Genomic DNA, 19,306 nt, shown 5'->3' on the forward strand with positions numbered 1-19,306 from the left:
AGTTCAAACACTGAACTTGCCATTCAGACCCGCAATAACATATTAAACAGCATTACAGGATACGGCTTTCCTTCCCAAAATAAGGACATTACTCTAATGATCCCACCACCATATAAAAGCTCACATGATGTTCACCTCTGTGTGATATGTTGGATACACGAACTTCAATAACATTTTTGTTAAGTACCAGAACTGCATACCCAAGAGCCCGGTAATTACTAGGATGGTACCTTGGTCTACTACTGTTCATTTGGGTTAGTGAATATTGTAAAATGGCAAGATCCTACACGTTTACAAGTGAATAAAAGTACTAACGAATGGCCTAGAATCAAAAGATGCAGTTTCTAAGCTAAAGCCAGGAGTAAATGCAAAAGGAATTGGAAAAGCAGGACGATCTTATTCTTCCTTGTAGATCTACTTTTATCTGTGGCTCAAAAAGTTGCCCTGAAAACTGCCAAAAAGAGTCACAAACGGCACATGATTCCAGACCCCTGTTGATTCAGTGGCAAACCAATTTAGAATACTCAACAACGTCTTGTTCGTTCTCTAGAAATATTTATATATCTATTATGGTTTTGAAAACTTATTATTTAGGCCCAATTTTTTTTAACTATAAAATGTGTGTGTGTATAATATATATATATACACACACACACACACACATACACACAAAATTAGGCCTAAATAATAAGCTTTCAAAACCATAAGAATGCTTCCATCAAGGAACTGGCCTGAGACCAAAGTAGATAGTTGCTATACGGTTGCCAGTATGGAACTGTAGTTAGGACTATAATATAAAAACATTTAGTGCACAAAATTGTGACTAAAAATCAGTTTCAGTCATCTGATTTGATGAAGCCGCATACAGAGGAACTCAACAAGTGCGAAAACAAATCTGCCACAGATAAATCACCCTTCTATTACTGGAGGTACACTTTAATTCTGCTCAAACATCGATATCATGCTCTTGAGGGTATCTGAGAAGATCTGGTTGGAAACTGGGTGGTGGACACTAAGGCCCAATGTCTACATGTGGATTGGATTCCGCATGCAGGAGCCCTCAGCAGAATCAGACCCTGCCCACGGCCGAGGACATTGCATACTGTCCGGGTCTTCTATTGCCGCGCATGTGATGTACTTTTTTTTTTAACTCCTGCTTTCCTGCAGAATCCGCGGCTTGTCTGCAATTCAATTGTGGATGGGCCGTGGATCAGATGGCTTCCATTGAAGCCATCCATGCGAGATCTACAATGAAATGTAGAATACTGCGATTTGATTCACGGACCAAATCTGCATGGTTTATTTCATTTGCAGATGCCCATGTTTCCCTATGGGCGGCTTGATTTAGCCCACGCGGATTTCGCAAATCAAACCCGCCTGTGGACATTGGTCCTAAAATAGTGTGTCCCATGTGTCTATCCTACAACCTAGCCCCGTGTAGAACTGTGGCAGAAAGCTCACAGAGTCCCATAGTATACTGGAGGGAGGTGTTGCAAGAGATTTCCTACCCAGAAATGACGGATGAAAAAATATAAGATCCCAATGCCAGAAGTTATTGCTGCTCTTGTACACTTTGTTCACCATGAATTTCCTGGTTTTAAATCCAAAAAAGGAGGATGGTAGAGGAGATTAGCAGATTAATATTTCTCTTCCGTTAACGAACACAAGAGCAGGAGACGGACATCAAGAACCTAACATTTGGATTTCTACAGATTATATTATATAAGGTACTATTTTCTTGCTAGCCTTGAACGGGTACTCCATGATCTACCTGCTGTATAATAAGGCAGCTCCACTAATACACGTCAATGCTGCAATAGACTGTGTGGAAAAACACCACATTCATTAGGCCTCCTGCCCACGGGCAAGTTGTCATTGCGTTACATGTGGCGATAATCCGGCTGCGGGTAACGCATTGCACGCTTTCCATAGGCTAACTATGGAAAGCGCAGCCCGACGTGCACGAGTGGAGAATTATAGCGATTTTCCGCTCACGGGATTCAAATAGCGGCATGCTGCGGTTTTCTGTGGTGAGCCTATCTATTAGATCTATTAGCGTCACCGCAGAGACCTGTCAGTGCTTCCCCCACTCCCCCACAGCAGAATATCGCTAGCGATATTCCGCATCGGCCATGGACAGGCTGCCTAAGTGAAAGGTTCTCACAGTAGATGTACCCGAAATGAAGCTCTCCACCAGACATACTTTCCATGTAAACAGCTGCACTGTCCTTAAAGGGGTTGTCTCGTGAAAGCAAGTGGGGGTCTACACTTCTGTATGGCCATATTAATGCACTTTGTAATATACATCGTGCATTAAATATGAGCCATACAGAAGTTATTCACTTACCTGTTCCGTTGCTAGCGTCCCCGTCTCCATGGTGCCGTCTAATTTCAGCGTCTAATCTCCAGATTAGACGCGCTTGCGCAGTCCGGTATTCTCCCTTCTGAATTGCGCCGCTCGTGCTGGAGAGCTGCTCCTCGTAGCTCCGCCCCGTCACGTGTGCCGATTCCAGCCAATCAGGAGGCTGGAATTGGCAATGGAACACACAGAGCCCACGGTGCACCATGGGAGAAGACCTGCGGTCCACCGTGGGTGAAGATCCCGGCGGCCATTTTCGCAAGGTAAGTAAGAAGTCACCGGAGCGCGGGGATTCGGGTAAGTACTATCCAGTTGTTTTTTTTTAACCCCTGCATCGGGTTTGTCTCGCGCCGAACGGGGGGGCTATTGAAAAAAAAAAAAAACCTGTTACGGCACGGGACAACCCCTTTAAGTAAACAAACAATGATTATCTCCTTCCATCCTAGTTTCTGTTGAGATGTTCAAAACATCAACCTGCTGCAAAACTAGTTCACTCTTGAGTAAAGAAAAAAGCCACTGAAGTTCTCAAGTAAATTGATAATACAGATCATCATACTACTACTACTGCTTATTTATATAGCGCCAACATATTTCGCAGTGGTTACAAAACAGGGGATACAGAAACAAAACTACGGTTACATAATATGGGTTAGGCTTTCCTAGTTATTAACCTTATGCACCAAGACCCTGCAATTGTAACACGTGTATTATTCTATATACAATAGAACTATTTTATGTGGGATCAATTCTAAGTCTCTCCACTGTAATAAGGCACATATTACCTTGCCTTATTAATAACAGATTGGACACCTCAATACCTTCCACTATATAGCACAATAAGTGAACTGTTTCCAGAAAAAGTAAACAAACCCTTTGGAATTACTAGGAGGTCTAGATCACTAATAAAGTGATGTTTAACTCCTTCCTGATGTGTGGTATACATGTACGGCACACGGTGGGCAACGGCTGTGTTTGAGGACTGACACCCACCCACAACAGCAGTGATCGGCAATAACCTCAATCGTGGCAGTGAACTCTTTAAATGCCTCTGTCAGTTATCCATCAGGATTGAAATATCCAGGAACAGTGCTCCCACTAGGCATTCATAGGGTGCCATAGTAGCCTAGGGCCTTCTGAAGGCACCCAGGGCTGCCATGAATGATTGCACACATCTCAATAGAATGCCTGTCAGAATACAATATTATTCCATATTCTAGCCCAGCAACATGTTGTATAAGCAAACAACTGGAAGTTCAACTATCCTGTAGGGCCAAACAAAAATCAAGTAAAAAAAGATTAAAACTATTAAATACTATAAATAAAAACTAAAAAGTGTAAAACGTACCCCTTTTTCCAGCTGTCATTTAAAAAAAAGGCTTTGCTGTAAATGTGAACATTCAATTAAAATATTGCATTATTAATCCCCCACGGCGAATGCCATTTGTGGGGGGGGGGGGGGGGGGGGGAATGCAACGCCACAACTGTGTTTTTTTTTTTGTGACCCTGTCGTCAAGAAATAAATGTAACAGGTGACCAAAGAGACGTATGTAACCCAAACAGGACCAATGAAAATTATAAGTCACCTCGCGAAAAATGAGATGCCTCACACCTATATCACTGGAAAAATAAAATATTATATGGGGTCAAAAGATGGCGAAAGAAAGCAAAAAATATATATATATATATTATATATATATTTATTTCAGGTAGTTCTTCATAAAAAAACACTATAGAAATTTGGTACTGCCGTAATCATACTGACCCACAGAATAAAGACATGCCTTTTTTACTGCAGCATTTGGTAAAATTTGGTAAAACTCTAGATTTTCCACATGCAAGATCTGGGTTAACATCAATGGATAGTTCAAGCATATTTAACTTTTATAAAGAAATCAGGCATCAGAAAATTCCAAAGCATTTACTTACAACTGTAGAATTTAGGTACTATTTTTATTTTAAACCCTTATATTCACAGCCTCATGTTTCAAGTCTAATAAATAGTGTCCCATACGCAGGAGGCCTGGAAAAAATAGTCTGACTCCAACACCAGTAGGAAAGAGTACGGTATTTTCTTTTTCCATAAGGAAACTACAGAGATTCCGTACCTGGATGCTACAGATTTGGCTTTTGCTGCAACTAGAATAGGACATCCCAGGTTTCATCCCCCCTTCCCCCCACACTCCTAACCAATTATCCATGATCAGAGAGTACACACCACAAAAGCCAATGGATCAGTCAAACCTGATATGTTCTTGCCATATGCACTGTAGCGTAAGTACAGGCTCGATATGTGTTGAATGACAGACTAAGTGGGCTCACATTGATCACCTCTGATGTGGAAAACACTTCTGATGTTGTGCAACAAAACAATGAATTTCCCTTCTCATTGATTAATAATACACAAATACATTTAACATGAGTTATTAGGGTTTCCAATAGGAAGGTCATATTTATTAATGCTGAATTAAACATACACACGCACAGAAATAACCCCAGGGGGTCAAAAGTTGCTCTATAGAGGTGATTTGTGGACTCCTACAGATCTAAATTGTCCAGGATCAGGAAAGAAATGATTACAAAGCAGCGTCTAAAACAGCATTGAAAGTTTCCAACATCTAGAACCTGTCCATGTAAACATTACGGGAGGATCAAGGGGTGACCAATCCTATCAGGTGGCTCTCTGACAATTTCCTTTTATAGGAAGAAAAGAAAAAGATTGCACAAATGTCTGCTAATACTTTAATCTGCGGAGTACAAAGACCTCTCAGACTATTTAAAGCACTACCTGTTACTTCCTGAAAGTGGAGCCCAGTGCACATAGCAAATACTAAGATTATACTAGCCAGCATTATGAGGTCACTCATATAAGCAATGAGGACAATCCTATAGCCCTGATAAGTGGCATTTTACTTGTAAATGGGCTTTAATTGCATTCTACATACACATCCACATATGCATAAATATACACATAATACACTATGTACAGGAGAATGCGTTCTGTTCTTTGCACACTTTATAGATAATCTAAGAGAATGGAACTCCGCTATAGTGCCAGGCTCAGTCACACCTATCAGACGTGGGGGAAAAAATGAGCCCCGACTTCTGATGTTAATAAAGTCAAAACACTGCTTTTTGCCTGAAAATACAACAGGTCTGTGTGGCGATATGCCTTCTTTTCTATGAGATCATCATCTATACATTAAGATTTAGAAGCACAGTTAAGGCCCATTTAGACAACAATTATCGCTCAAAATATGCTCAAAAGAACCTTTTAAGCGATAACTGTTCTTTCTAAATGCAGGGACATTGTGCAGTTTTCGTGCACAAGTCGTTGATCGCTAACTTCTAGTTTTCTTGAATTGAGCGATCAGCTGTTGTCAGTGGTGCAGGCTGTTCTGCGCTGATAGGATTCTCTCTGCTTATGTCCCACTGTCAATTCACAGTGGGGACACTAGCAGTAAGCGTGGAGAACAATACAGCCATTTGCTTATGCAGAACAGCTGCATTGTTCGGCAAGAGATAGCGGCAGTGTCCCGCTGTGCCTGCATAGCTCTATAGTAGCTACTAAGCTACTATAGACTATGCAAAGTTGATCGCTCCAAACTGTCACTCAGACTATCGTTTGAGCGACTTTTGAGTGATCATCTATCAGTGTAAATGGGGCTTTACAACAGTAGAACCTGAATGCCACAAATGATGGGAGGCCAAACACAACTTTGCACTGCTCGGCTCTTAGGATCTCAGAAACCTGGCAGATTTTGAAAGGTTTTAGATGACCAATCCAGAAAAACAGTTTTCTGATTTATAAAATTAGGGGTGAAACAAACCCAAAGTGGCGCTTGAAAAAAAAATGATAAAGTGGCTTATGTATGGGGGCTCAAACCAGCAGCAAGAAGGACCATCACAAGAATGAAGGGGCAGGCAAATCACTGGCTGCAGCCACACTGGTGGTAGGAGCAAAGGTCTATGTGGCTTGCATAGCTCATTGCAGAAAACGTTCCATTCTGCACAGAACCTGTTAGAACTGAAGAAATTCAATAACATACAACCTTTTTTGGCCCATTAAGCATCCACATCACAGACTGATTTGCCTTAAGCCCCCTTAAAAGGATATTAACGTCAAGGGTTTTATTCCTGTATGATCACTTTGACAGCCGTATTCCCGATGTAATGGGCAGGATCAGAGACAGTTCTGGAAAATAACTGAAGAATACCCCATACAAAAGATCAATATTTCCCTATCATACACTGTTCCCACATACTACAACCACAGTGTTACTGGAAATACAAAACAACACTATACAAACAATATCACCCCACATACAGTGACCATATAGCAGTATATACCAGCTCCACACAGGTGCCTCCAGTGGTACCTCTGGATGCAAGCACCTCAGCTTGTGAGTTTTTTGACTTGCGAGTAGGCTCTCTCCTGAATTTTTGCTCTGATTTACAAGCAAAAACTTGGTGTTCGAGCTTGCTTGAACGTCAAAAAACTTGCAAGCTGAGGCTCAGGATGGGGGCTCAGTAAAAAAAAATCAATCTATACTCATCTGTCGCCGGCATTTTGTCCTCGCGATGGTCTGCGGCGCTGTTGCAGGCTGACGATCCCTCCTCCACAATGACACAGAGCATTGCTTTCTGGATGTGAGGCTTGCATGCTGATTGGTAACTCAGTGCCGCGCGTCAGCCAATGAAAGCCGGCGCTGGGTTAACCAATCACAGCCATTCAATGAGGTCATTGATCATGTGTGCTCATCATGTGATTACACTACTAGGAAGTCAGCGGGGGACCAGAATAGGCTTACTGAAGAGGTTGAGAGAAGCGACATAGACGAGTATAGATGTTACTTCAGTAATTTCACTTGATTTCTCCAACTAAACTAGATTTTAAAAAATTAACTCAAGGGACGCCTGACTGCTTCACCAAATCTGCTGTATAGGCGGTGTGTCCGCCCCTGGACCCAACCGGCCCACTCGAGTTTCCAAGTGGAGTCAATAACTAATTCACCCTTCATAAAAATATCTTTACAAAGGGTACAGCTTTCGCTGATATCATCAAGAATAATATTTTTTAAAGTAGATTTTATCTTTAAGCTTAAAATTCAATAGCATTTCTATTTGTGATCATTAAAGTCAGAAAAATAACTTTCCTAAAGGGTGCCTACAATACCTAATGGTATATATAAAACTAATTCCGGCTTCATATATCCTTCATTGTCTTTCTAAAATAAGATGCTGCAATAACTCCAGAGAACACAACTTTCATAAGTTTAAGACAACAAGAGCACAAGTTACAGAGGAGAGGTCAAGATAGACACAGAAAGCCGCACCGCAGAGAAAAAGCCAGGGAAACTGCTGGAGATGGTGTCAGGGGGGTTCCAAGTTCAACCAAAGTACAGCATTCAGGTCAAACATATGCATTGCTACAGATGACAACTCAAGACTAGAATTTAATGTACATGGGGAAATTGCATGAGTACAAAAGGTACAGGGAAGGTACATAGGGTTAACTAGCCTGGGGCGTGCTTGGCAAAAAGTGGATAATTCTAATCATAGGCTGGCATTTCCACACACTTGGTCAAACTCCAATGCTGCCGTTATGATCACTATAATCATATCACCTGAGAAGAGGTAAAAGGTCCAATACAGTCACCTATGTGGGGGAGGGAACTCATACGTATGACTGTGCAACCTACAACGTGGAGGAACACATCAGTTACATCACTGGTGTAAGACACTAATCGTTAGCTCATGGATGGAACAGAACAGCTTTCACAGCCATATACAACTCTAGACTTGTTCCCATGAGCTCATCCTTGGCACGCGACAGGTGAACATTGTACACATGCTTAAAGGTTTAACGAGCTATTCACTAACACAGAGTGCGATATTTATCAATCTAGTGCACATGTAGAGATTGTATCAGCACAGCATGCAGCAGTACACTGGCACCCGTAGGCAAAAGAAAGTGAAAATGATGGGGCTTGCAAACTCAAGGGAATGGCTTAATTATTCTAAACACATATCCTAAAACATAATTACTCAAAAGACTGCAATTAGACATATTTTGTACTAGAAGATATTCACTGTAAACTACAGTATGTACTTATGCTAACCAGTGTCAGTTTTTTTCCTTCCACTGTAGAATTTGACATTCTATTTAATAGGCTACATACACACAAGCGTGAAACTTGTGCAAGTTTTTTCCGTTGCGAGACGCATAAAACTCGAAATCCATTCTTTTGAATGGAGGCAAACACATGAACGATATTTTCCCTCGCAGCGCTTCTGTGAGGTACACATTGCTGCATGTCCTACTTTTTTGCATCCCTCGGAATGCATCGCCAATTGTTTTCAATAGGGCAGTTAAACACATGGCATTGTACAATGTGCATGCGAGTGCGTTGTGAGGTTTCCCATTGAAGTCAATGGGAAACACTTGCTGATCCTCCGATGCATATGAAACAATTTTAAGGAAGTGATGCGAGGCATTTTTCATGCAAAAACGCCTTGCATCCGCAGGTAGAACACACGTTGAGAAGTGCGATATCAAGCCAGGTTTCTCTGCCCGATATTGCCCTCACCTGTGTCAATGAAGCCTTACTGTTAATCAGAGGCTGGAGGTTGTGGGGAGCCTGCATGTCATGAATCCATCAGATTACTGCGTCAAAGAACTTACAGCTTGGTGCAACTATTAGGGCTCACTCACATGGGCGTATCTGGCCTACATATTACGCATGTCTTTTTCATGCGCATAATATGCAGTGCCAAAAACCCGATGACTGTTAATGCGCCATTCACAACTGCGTTAAAAAAATGCAGCATGCCGTATTGTGGTGCATATTACACACTAACATAGGTTATGGGGATTTAACATATGCAGCAAAAATGCATGTTACATGTATATTTACTGTGTACTGCATAATACACATGTAAGAAATACATGTATAATATGTAGGCCAGATACGCTCGTGTGAGTGAGCTCTTAAAGAGCTTGTCCCACTTCCAGCAGTTTTGCTGCAGGAAGCAGACTGCTCCGAACTTTGCAACTTGTGACCCAAGTTCATAGAACCATAGAGTTGGAAAGGACCTGCAGTGTCATCTGGTCCAACCCCATGCTAAATGCAGGATTCACTAAGTCATCCCGATTAAAGTGAATGGGCCTGCAGTACCAACCCTGGCCACTGTGCAGTGTAAAGAGCTGTCTGTTTATTGCAGCAAAACTGCCAGGAGAGGGACAACCCCTTTAAACAGTTTCATAAAACAAAGTCCTATATCAGTACAAGATTTTCGTGCCGATTTGGCAGGTGCTAAAATATGCAGACAATAATTCGCTAAATATCTGCATTTTATGTTTAGGGGTTCTGGGTGCGCACCCCCCACCCCCCAACAATTCCTGGCACCCACTGTCAACCCTGTACAGAACAATCTCTAAAGTTCCTTAAAGGGGTTGTCCCGAAAAAGCAAGTGGGGGTAAGCACTTCTGTATGGCCATATTAATGCACTTTGTAATATACATCGTGCATTAAATATGAGCCATACAGAAGTTATTCACTTACCCGCTCCGTTGCTGGCGTCCCTGTCTCCATGGTGCCGTCTAATTTCAGCGTCTAATCTCCCGATTAGACGCGCTTGCGCAGAAGGGTCTTCTCCCTTCTCTTGGGTCTCGGCACGAGCGGCGTTCTGGCTCCGCCCCCTTCTACGCGTCATCGCGTAGCTCCGCCCCGTCACGTGTGCCGATTCCAGCCAATCAGGAGGCTGGAATCGGCAATGGACCGCACAGAGCCCACGGTGCACCATGGGAGAAGACCCGCGGTGCATCGTGGGTGAAGATCCCAGCGGCCATCTTGGTAAGGTAAGTAAGAAGTCGCCGCAGAGCGGGGATTCGGGTAAGTACTAAACTTTTTTTTTTTTTAACCCATCCCTTGTGTTTGTCTCGCGCCGAACGGGGGGCCTATTGAAAAAAAAAAAAAAAGCCGTTTCGGCGCGGGACAACCCCTTTAAGGCTGGAACCACACATGCATTTTTTCATCAAAAGCCAGAAGTGGATCCAGCAGGAAGGAGAAGCATAAAAACAGCTTTCAGAAATGCAATCTGGTGACAAGACTGATCAAATGATGTAGGTGGGCCCCGCTCTTTGGTTAGTATTGCCACACATTGGATATGTCAAAACATTGGGATCATAGAACAGTTAAGACTTCTTCCACTCACACAACGTGGTCGGCTTTGCATGTATTTACACCTCGTGATACGAGTGTTGTGATTCTTCTGCCATCTAGTAATAAAATGTCAAACTACAACAGTACCACACAGCATACTAATGGAGTGATGCACAGCAGTGAAAGGATCCTCATATCAATACTGATCAAAATCAAGTGATCTATTGTCAGATTTATGGGCTTTTTTAGCTTTTTTTTATCACTTAAGTCTCACATATGAAGTGCAGATGTTCAGAACCTGAAGATTTCTTCTTGATATACCTGACGTGTTCTCCTCGTTCAGCAAAAATAACTGGTCACAATGATCTTATAGGTTATTTATATCTGGTGTAGAACATGTAAAGCCTGTTATTTCAGGGGCAACATGATAAAAGTTGTATGCCTGAATCTCTACAATTCTATTAAGTTCATAGATAGATTAGACCCCTATAAAGCTCACCGTGAGGGTTATTTACCGTGAGGGTTATGTATAGATTACAAAATTGACCAATGCTAGCCATTTCCCCAAAGTCTCACCTCTATTATTAACTTACTTGTTGCTGTCTCTATAATTGTAAATGTAGCAGCCTTGAGGCATCCCATTCTCCTTGTCTAATGTGAAGGATAGTTTTAACTGTGAAAGAAAAAATAAAACGTTAGTAATGATTTAATGCAATGTACTTCATTAATTAACAAGGCCCAGGTATATTATGTAAATGAGCACAAGCTGCACAGCCACATGAAGACAATACTTAAAAACAATACCGTATTTTATGTACCTTCATATGAGTGAATTTTAAAAGGTTACAGATAATCTAGGTCATGAAGATTGGAAGGGTTTCACCACTAAGTACCCCCGTGATCAGCTGATTGAGGCAACAGCGACATTCAGGTAAGCACTGCTGTCACTTCAGACTACTGCTAGTATTGCAGCTCAGTCCCATTCACTTGAATGAAACTGAGCTGCTCTCAGGCCATGTGACCCCTGAACAGGACATTTACAGGCCTGAGAAGAGGCCACAGCACTCACCAAGTGCTGCAGCCTTTAGCAGCTAATCAGCGTGTATCCCAAACTGTAGACCACCACTGATCAAGTATTGATGACCTATCTTGAAGAACATGTATGGAGAGAGATCGCCTGCCATCTCCCTCCATATACACCCTAAACGTGCAGGACGTAACCTTACGCCCAGTGTCAATAAGGGGTTAAAAAAAATAATATTTTTCACACCGATTATTAGGCTAACTTTTTCTGTTACCTTCAATTTTGGGGACAGGGATAGTGGTTACCTCATTCATCATGCAGAATTACTCCGTTTGTTGTAAAAGCTTAACACTGAACACTATAGGCAATGAGGGGAGAGGCTGAACTGCTCCTAACAGCTATCTCTACACACTGAGCAATCCCACAACACTATCCTACAGAAGTCCACAAACTATTTTGTGTGCAGGTGTCTTAAATACAGGCTATATTTTTAGTAAAAATTAATTTAACCCCCATTTTATCATCTTGCAAGTGCAGCCACTTCAAGTCCCGGTCCACAATGGAAAACTAGTATATTTGTGGAAGAAACTCAACTAATGTGAAAAACCAACATTGTTCTATTCTACAAGTAGCAAATATAGAGAGTACAGTGTTTTGTAAACCATTTATTCTTCAGTTCTTTGACTATATCTTGAGAGAGCCAGGATATATACATAAAGCTACAGTGTTTACATTTGAATAGCTTAAAGGGTTGGCTGCTAAAGTGACAAAAATTTGACATAAAAGATAGGAACAGTTTCCAAAAATGTTAAATAATCGGGGCGTTTTCTATAGAAACTGTTCAGCTTTTAGTTGAGGTGAGGAATGATTAACATAATATTATTAATTCATGAACATATGGAAAAAAAAATTAGATTGATCACCATAATGTAAAGGCTACAATTTAGAATTCCAAATGACACATCATTAGAGATGAGCGAGCACCAAAATGCTCGGGTGCTCGTTACTCGGGATGAAATTATCGCGATGCTCGAGGGTTCGTTTCGAGTAACAAACCCCATTGAAGTCAATGGGCGACCCAAGCATTTTTGTATGGGACCTATGCTCCGCTAAGGTTTTCATTTGTGAAAATCTGGGCAATTCAAGAAAGTGATGGGAACGACACAGCAACGGATAGGGCAGGTGAAGGGCTACATGTTGGGCTGCATCTCAAGTTCCCAGGTCCCACTATTAAGCCACAATAGCAGCAAGAGTGGGCCCCCCCCCCCACCTCCTCCCAACAACTTTTACTTCTGAAAAGCCCTCATTAGCAATGCATACCTTAGCTAAGCACCACACTACCTCCAACAAAGCACAATCACTGCCTGCATGACACTCCGCTGCCACTTCTCCTGGGTTACATGCTGCCAACCCCCCCCCCCCCCCCCCCCCCACCGCACAACGCAGTGTCCACAGCACACACCAAAGTGTCCCTGCGCAGCCTTCAGCTGCACTCATGCCACACCACCCTCATGTCTATTTATAAGTGCGTCTGCCATGAGGAGGAACCGCAGGCACACACTGCAGAGGGTTGGCACGGCTAGGCAGTGACCCTCTTTAAAAGGGACGGGGCGATAGCCCACAATGCTGTACAGAAGCAATGAGAAATATAATCCTGTGCCACCGCCATCAGGAGCTGCACAGGTGGGCATAGCAATGTGGGGAACCTATGTGCCACACACTATTCATTCTGTCAAGGTGTCTGCATGCCCCAGTTAGACCGCGGTTTTTTATAAATAGTCACAGGCAGGTACAACTCCGCAATGGGAATTCCGTGTGCACCCACAGCATGGGTGGCTCCCTGGAACCCACCGGCTGTACATAAATGTATCCCATTGCAGTGCCCATCACAGCTGAGGTAACGTCCGATTAAATGCAGGTGGGCTTCGGCCCACACTGCATGCCCCAGTCACACTGGGGTTCTTTAGAAGTGGACACATGCAGTTACAACTCCCTGTGGACCCACAGCATGGGTGGCTCCCTGGAACCCACCGGCGGTACATAAATATATCCCATTCCAGTGCCCAGCACAGCTGATGTAACGTCAGCTTTAATCAAGGTGGGCAAAAAATTAATTGGATTACACTGTAGGCGAGGGCCCCAAAAAATTGGTGTACCAACAGTACTAATGTACGTCAGAAAAATTGCCCATGCCCAACCAAGAGGGCAGGTGAAACCCATTAATCGCTTTGGTTAATGTGGCTTAATTTGTAACTAGGCCTGGAGGCAGCCCAGTTAAAATAAAAATTGGTTCAGGTGAAAGTTTCAACGCTTTAATGATCATTGAAACGTATAAAAATTGTTTACAAAAATTATATGACTGAGCCTTGTGGGCCTAAGAAAAATTGCCCGTTCGGCGTGATTACGTCAGGTTTCAGGAGGAGGAGCAGGAGGAGGAGGATGAATATTATACACAGATTGATGAAGCTAAAAGGTCCACGTTTTTGATGGTGATAAAGAACAATGCTTCCATCCGCGGGTGCAGCCTATGTATTGTTTAGGTATCGCTGCTGTCCGCTGGTGGAGAAGAGAAGTCTGGGGAAATCCAGGCTTTGTTCATCTTGATGAGTGTAAGCCTGTCGGCACTGTCGGTTGACAGGCGGGTACGCTTATCCGTGATGATTCCCCCAGCCGCACGAAACACCCTCTCTGACAAGACGCTAGCCGCAGGACAAGCAAGCACCTCCAGGGCATACAGCGCGAGTTCAGGCCACGTGTCCAGCTTCGACACCCAGTAGTTGTAGGGGGCAGAGGCGTCACAGAGGATGGTCGTGCGATCGGCTACGTACTCCCTCACCATCCTTTTACAGTGCTCCCGCCGACTCAGCCTTGACTGGGGAGCGGTGACACAGTCTTGCTGGGGAGCCAGAAAGCTGTCAAAGGCCTTAGAGAGTGTTCCCCTGCCTGTGCTGTACATGCTGCCTGATCTCTGCGCCTCCCCTGCTACCTGGCCCTCGGAACTGCGCCTTCGGCCACTAGCACTGTCGGATGGGAATTTTACCATCAGTTTGTCCGCCAGGGTCCTGTGGTATAGCATCACTCTCGAACCCCTTTCCTCTTCGGGTATGAGAGTGGAAAGGTTCTCCTTATACCGTGGGTCGAGCAGTGTGTACACCCAGTAATCCGTAGTGACCAGAATGCGTGTAACGCGAGGGTCACGAGAAAGGCATCCTAACATGAAGTCAGCCATGTGTGCCAGGGTACCTGTACGCAACACATGGCTGTCCTCACTAGGAAGATCACTTTCAGGATCCACATCCTCCTCCTCCTCCTCAGGCCATACACGCTGAAAGGATGTCAGGCAAGCAGCGTGGGTACCCTCAGCAGTGGGCCAAGCTGTCTCTTCCCCCTCCTCCTCCTCCTCAACACGCTGAGATATAGACAGGAGGGTGCTCTGACTATCCAGCGACATACTGTCTTCCCCCGCCTCTGTTTCCGAGCGCAAAGCATCTGCCTTTATGCTTTGCAGGGAACTTCTCAAGAGGCATAGCAGAGGAATGGTGACGCTAATGATTGCAGCATCGCCGCTCACCATCTGGGTAGACTCCTCAAAGTTTCCAAGGACCTGGCAGATGTCTGCCAACCAGGCCCACTCTTCTGTAAAGAATTGAGGAGGCTGACTCCCACTGCGCCGCCCATGTTGGAGTTGGTATTCCACTATAGCTCTACGCTGCTCATAGAGCCTGGCCAACATGTGGAGCGTAGAGTTCCACCGTGTGGGCACGTCGCACAGCAGTCGGTGCACTGGCAGATGAAACCGATGTTGCAGGGTGCGCAGGGTGGCAGCGTCCGTGAGCTGAGTAGTTTCAGCACGGCCTGCTGACGCTTGCCCACCGCTGTGCTGCCGTGCCGCGCGACACCGACTGCTGGCGACGTGCTGCTGCTGACACATCTTGATTGCGAGACAGAGGTTGCGTAGGAGGAGGAGGAGGAGGGTGGTTTAGTGGAGGAAGCATACACCGCCGCAGATACCACCACCGAGCTGGGGCCCGCAATTCTGGGGGTGGGTAGGAGGTGAGCGGTCCCAGGCTCTGACTCTGTCCAGCCTCCACTAAATTCACCCAAGGTGCCGTCAGGGAGATATAGTGGCCCTGCCCGCCTGTGCTTGTCCACGTGTCCGTTGTTAAGTGGAATTGGCAGTAACCGCGTTGGTGAGGGCGCGTACAATGTTGCGGGAGACGTGGTCGTGCAGGGCTGGGACGGCACATCGGGAAAAGTAGTGGCGACTGGGAACTGAGTAGCGCGGGGCCGCCGCCATCATACCTTTGAAAGCCTCCGTTTCCACAACCCTATATGGCAGCATCTCCAGGCTGATAAATTTGGCTATGTGCACGTTTAATGCTTGAGCGTGCGGGTGCGTGGCGGCGTAGTTGCGCTTGCGCTCCAACACTTGCGCTAGCGACGGCTGGACGGTGCGCTGAGAGACATTGGTGGATGGGGCCGAGCACAGCGGAGGTGAGGGTGCAGGCCAGGAGACGGTAGTGCCTGTGTCCTGAGAGGGGGGTTGGATCTCAGTGGCAGGTTGGGGCACAAGGGGAGAGGCAGCGGTGCAAACCGGAGGCGGCGAACGGCCTTCGTCCCACCTTGTGGGGTGCTTGGCCATCATATGTCTGCGCATGCTGGTGGTGGTGAGGCTGGTGGTGGTGGCTCCCCGGCTGATCTTGGCGCGACAAAGGTTGCACACCACTGTTCGTCGGTCGTCTGCACTCTCAGTGAAAAACTGCCAGACCTTTGAGCACCTCGGCCTCTGCAGGGTGGCATGGCGCGAGGGGGCGCTTTGGGAAACAGTTGGTGGATTATTCGGTCTGGCCCTGCCTCTACCCTTGGCCACCGCACTGCCTCTTCCAACCTGCCCTGCTGCTGCACTTGCCTCCCCCTCTGAAGACCTGTCCTCAGTAGGCGTAGCAAACCAGGTGGGGTCAGTCACCTCATCGTCCTGCTGCTCTTCCTCCGAATCCTCTGTGCGCTCCTCCCTCGGACTTACTCCAATTACTACTACCTGAGTGATAGACAACTGTGTCTCATCGTCATCGTCCTCCTCACCCACTGAAAGGTCTTGAGACAGTTGCCGGAAGTCCCCAGCCTCATCCCCCGGACCCCGGGAACTTTCCAAAGGTTGGGCATCGGTCACGACAAACTCCTCCGGTGGGAGAGGAACCATTGCTGGCCATTCTGGTCAGGGGCCCGGGAACAGTTCATGGGAGTCTGCCTGCTCCTCAGAATGTGTCATTGTAATGGAGTGAGGAGGCTGGGAGGAAGGAGGAGCAGCCAGAGGATTCAAAGTTGCAGCAGTGGATGGCGCAGAACTCTGGGTGGTCGATAGATTGCTGGATGCACTTTCTGCCATCCACGACAGGACCTACTCACACTGCTCATTTTCTAATAAAGGTCTACCGCGTGGACCCATTAATTGTGAGATGAATGTGGGGACGCCAGAAACGTGTGTCTCTCCTAATCCTGCAGCAGTCGGCTGCGATACACCTGGATCAGGAGCTCGGCCTGTGCCCACACCTTGACTTGGGCCTCCGCGTCCTCGCCCGCGTCCACGTCCTCTAGGCCTACCCCTACCCCTCAGCATGCTGTATTACCAGTAGTGCAGAAACAGAACGCTGTAATTAAATGTGCCGCTTATTGGCCTGTGGTTGGAGGCTGACTTCCCTTACGGAACGCACAGCAGAGCCAGGAAACAATTTTGCGCACGCCTGTAGTGAGACGTAGGTGCGTATGACTGAGCAAGTGGAATTCACAGCGCAGAAGCAGTCAAGTGGCCAAAGGCCAGTAGTAGGCCTTAAGTATTTTGCTTCTATTTTTTTAAAATGCTGAGCTGATACAGCAGACAGATACTGTAGGCAGCGTATAATATTATGTATACTGTTTCCCTCTGGCGGGATGACGGCGATCAATTTTTTGGAAAAAGCCCACTGCGTATATAGCGTGAATATCTCTTTCCCTGCCTCACCAGTACTGCCCCTATACTCTGTACAATGACTGCAGACTGCGGACGCAATGCTCTGCACGGCCGATATACAAAAAAAAAAAAATTGTGCAACACTGCTAAAAGCAGCCTCAACAGTACTGCACACGGTCAGATGTGGCCCTAAGAAGGACCGTTGGGGTTCTTGAAGCCTAAAATAACTCCTAACGCTCTCCCTATAGCAGCTCCGGCATCAGCAGCACTTTCCCTGATCTCTGTCAGAATGCATCTGTGGCGAGCCGCAGGAGGGCCCGATTTATATACTCGGGTAACACCTGATCTCGCCAGCCACTCACTGCAGGGGGGTGGTATAGGGCTTGAACGTCGCAGGGGGAAGTTGTAATGCCTTCCCTGTCTTTCTATTGGCCAGAAAAGCGCGCTAACGTCTCAGAGATGAAAGTGAAAGTAACTCGAACATCGCGTGGTGATCGCCTCGAGTAACGAGCATCTCGAACACGCTAATACTCGAACGAGTATCAAGCTCGGACGAGTACGTTCGCTCACCTCTACACATCATGCATTCATTTAATACACAAGAAGGTTCCACAAAGCTTTTCATACAAGAATTAAAGCCTAAGCGCTGATGCACACTGCTGTGTTACGACACTCATACACTTCTATGAATGTATCTTCAAAGTTTTTTTTTTAAAGCTCTAGGATTTTTGAGTTTTAGCCTTTCAAATAGAATGATGGGTGCTTCTAGGAGGGAACATAGTGGTGTATAGAGGCTCACCCACTAGGGTTACACAGTGTCTTATTAGCCTGTAGTATTAGACTACATATGCAGTGATATAGATATGGCTGACGTTGACCAAATTCAGTACTGCAAGGGGGAATATGAAATCCAAAAAAAATAATGTCAAGCTCAGTTTTGGAATGTACAGTAAATCTAGTTTATGTACAGATTCTATCCAGTGGGCTGGTACAGTGTCCATAACAAGAACTTTTCAGCAGTCCTGTCACCATTACATGGTAAACCATTTATTTTGGAATATTCTATATGGTTTGACTTTCCAGAGAACTTTAAACAAAGCAGCCCCCAATATCGGTTCATGAAGACTACAAGACAATGCTTGCCATTTATGAAGATGCAACACATTAATCCACCAGATGGAAAGAAGGAATCTCAACACAATAGCCATCTTTCTAGAAGCCATAGAGCTATACATTGCTGAGCACATATACCTTAAGAGATCATCTGGCTAGAAGTCAAAAAGGGAATAAAAGAAAAACACTACATGTAAGTATTATATGGGCAACGTAGATGTCAGAACCTCAGAACCTCAACAATCAACCCAAACACTGTTTCGTGAGACTAGAAAAAGTAACGCTCCTTTAAGAACATCTAGTATTGCTTTCAATATCAGAAAAATAATGCGAGAAATGGGAGGTAGAAAGCATCTTAGGACAACAATTTGCTGGCAACAGGGTTTGCAGATTTATTACAAAATAAACAAGCAGACACTCATCATGGTACATTACTTTAAAACTGAAGAAAGGGGAAGATCATAAAAATTCATTAGGTAGTATAAAAGTGCCTTGTCGCCTTGGTTGACAAGTGGGGAAAAGTAAAATCTGATAATTGCAATCTGCATGACTGATTCACAATAGAGAACATCATTCACACAGCACAAAACCACGCAAACACAATAAGTGTTAATGCTCATGGGGTCACCTTTAATGCGATTAGTCATGGGCTCTGATATTCAGAGGAAAAGACTGCCAAAGGTCCATTGTGTCGGAACTCT

General features: G+C 45.0%; 1 protein-coding gene across 3 annotated transcripts in view; it reads right to left on the reverse strand.

Moving 5' to 3' along the window:
- Window positions 1-19,306, reverse strand: part of DIS3L2 (DIS3 like 3'-5' exoribonuclease 2) — a 285,607-nt gene that overhangs the window by 39,576 nt on the left and 226,725 nt on the right. For all 3 annotated transcript variants that reach the window (XM_066602644.1, XM_066602662.1, XM_066602653.1), the window contains one exon: window positions 11,115-11,194. In XM_066602644.1, coding sequence (XP_066458741.1) covers window positions 11,115-11,194 — 80 coding nt within the window. The remainder of the gene's footprint in view (window positions 1-11,114; window positions 11,195-19,306) is intronic.

The sequence above is a fragment of the Eleutherodactylus coqui genome, chromosome 1, assembly GCF_035609145.1.
Source record: "Eleutherodactylus coqui strain aEleCoq1 chromosome 1, aEleCoq1.hap1, whole genome shotgun sequence".
NCBI lineage: Eukaryota > Metazoa > Chordata > Amphibia > Anura > Eleutherodactylidae > Eleutherodactylus > Eleutherodactylus coqui.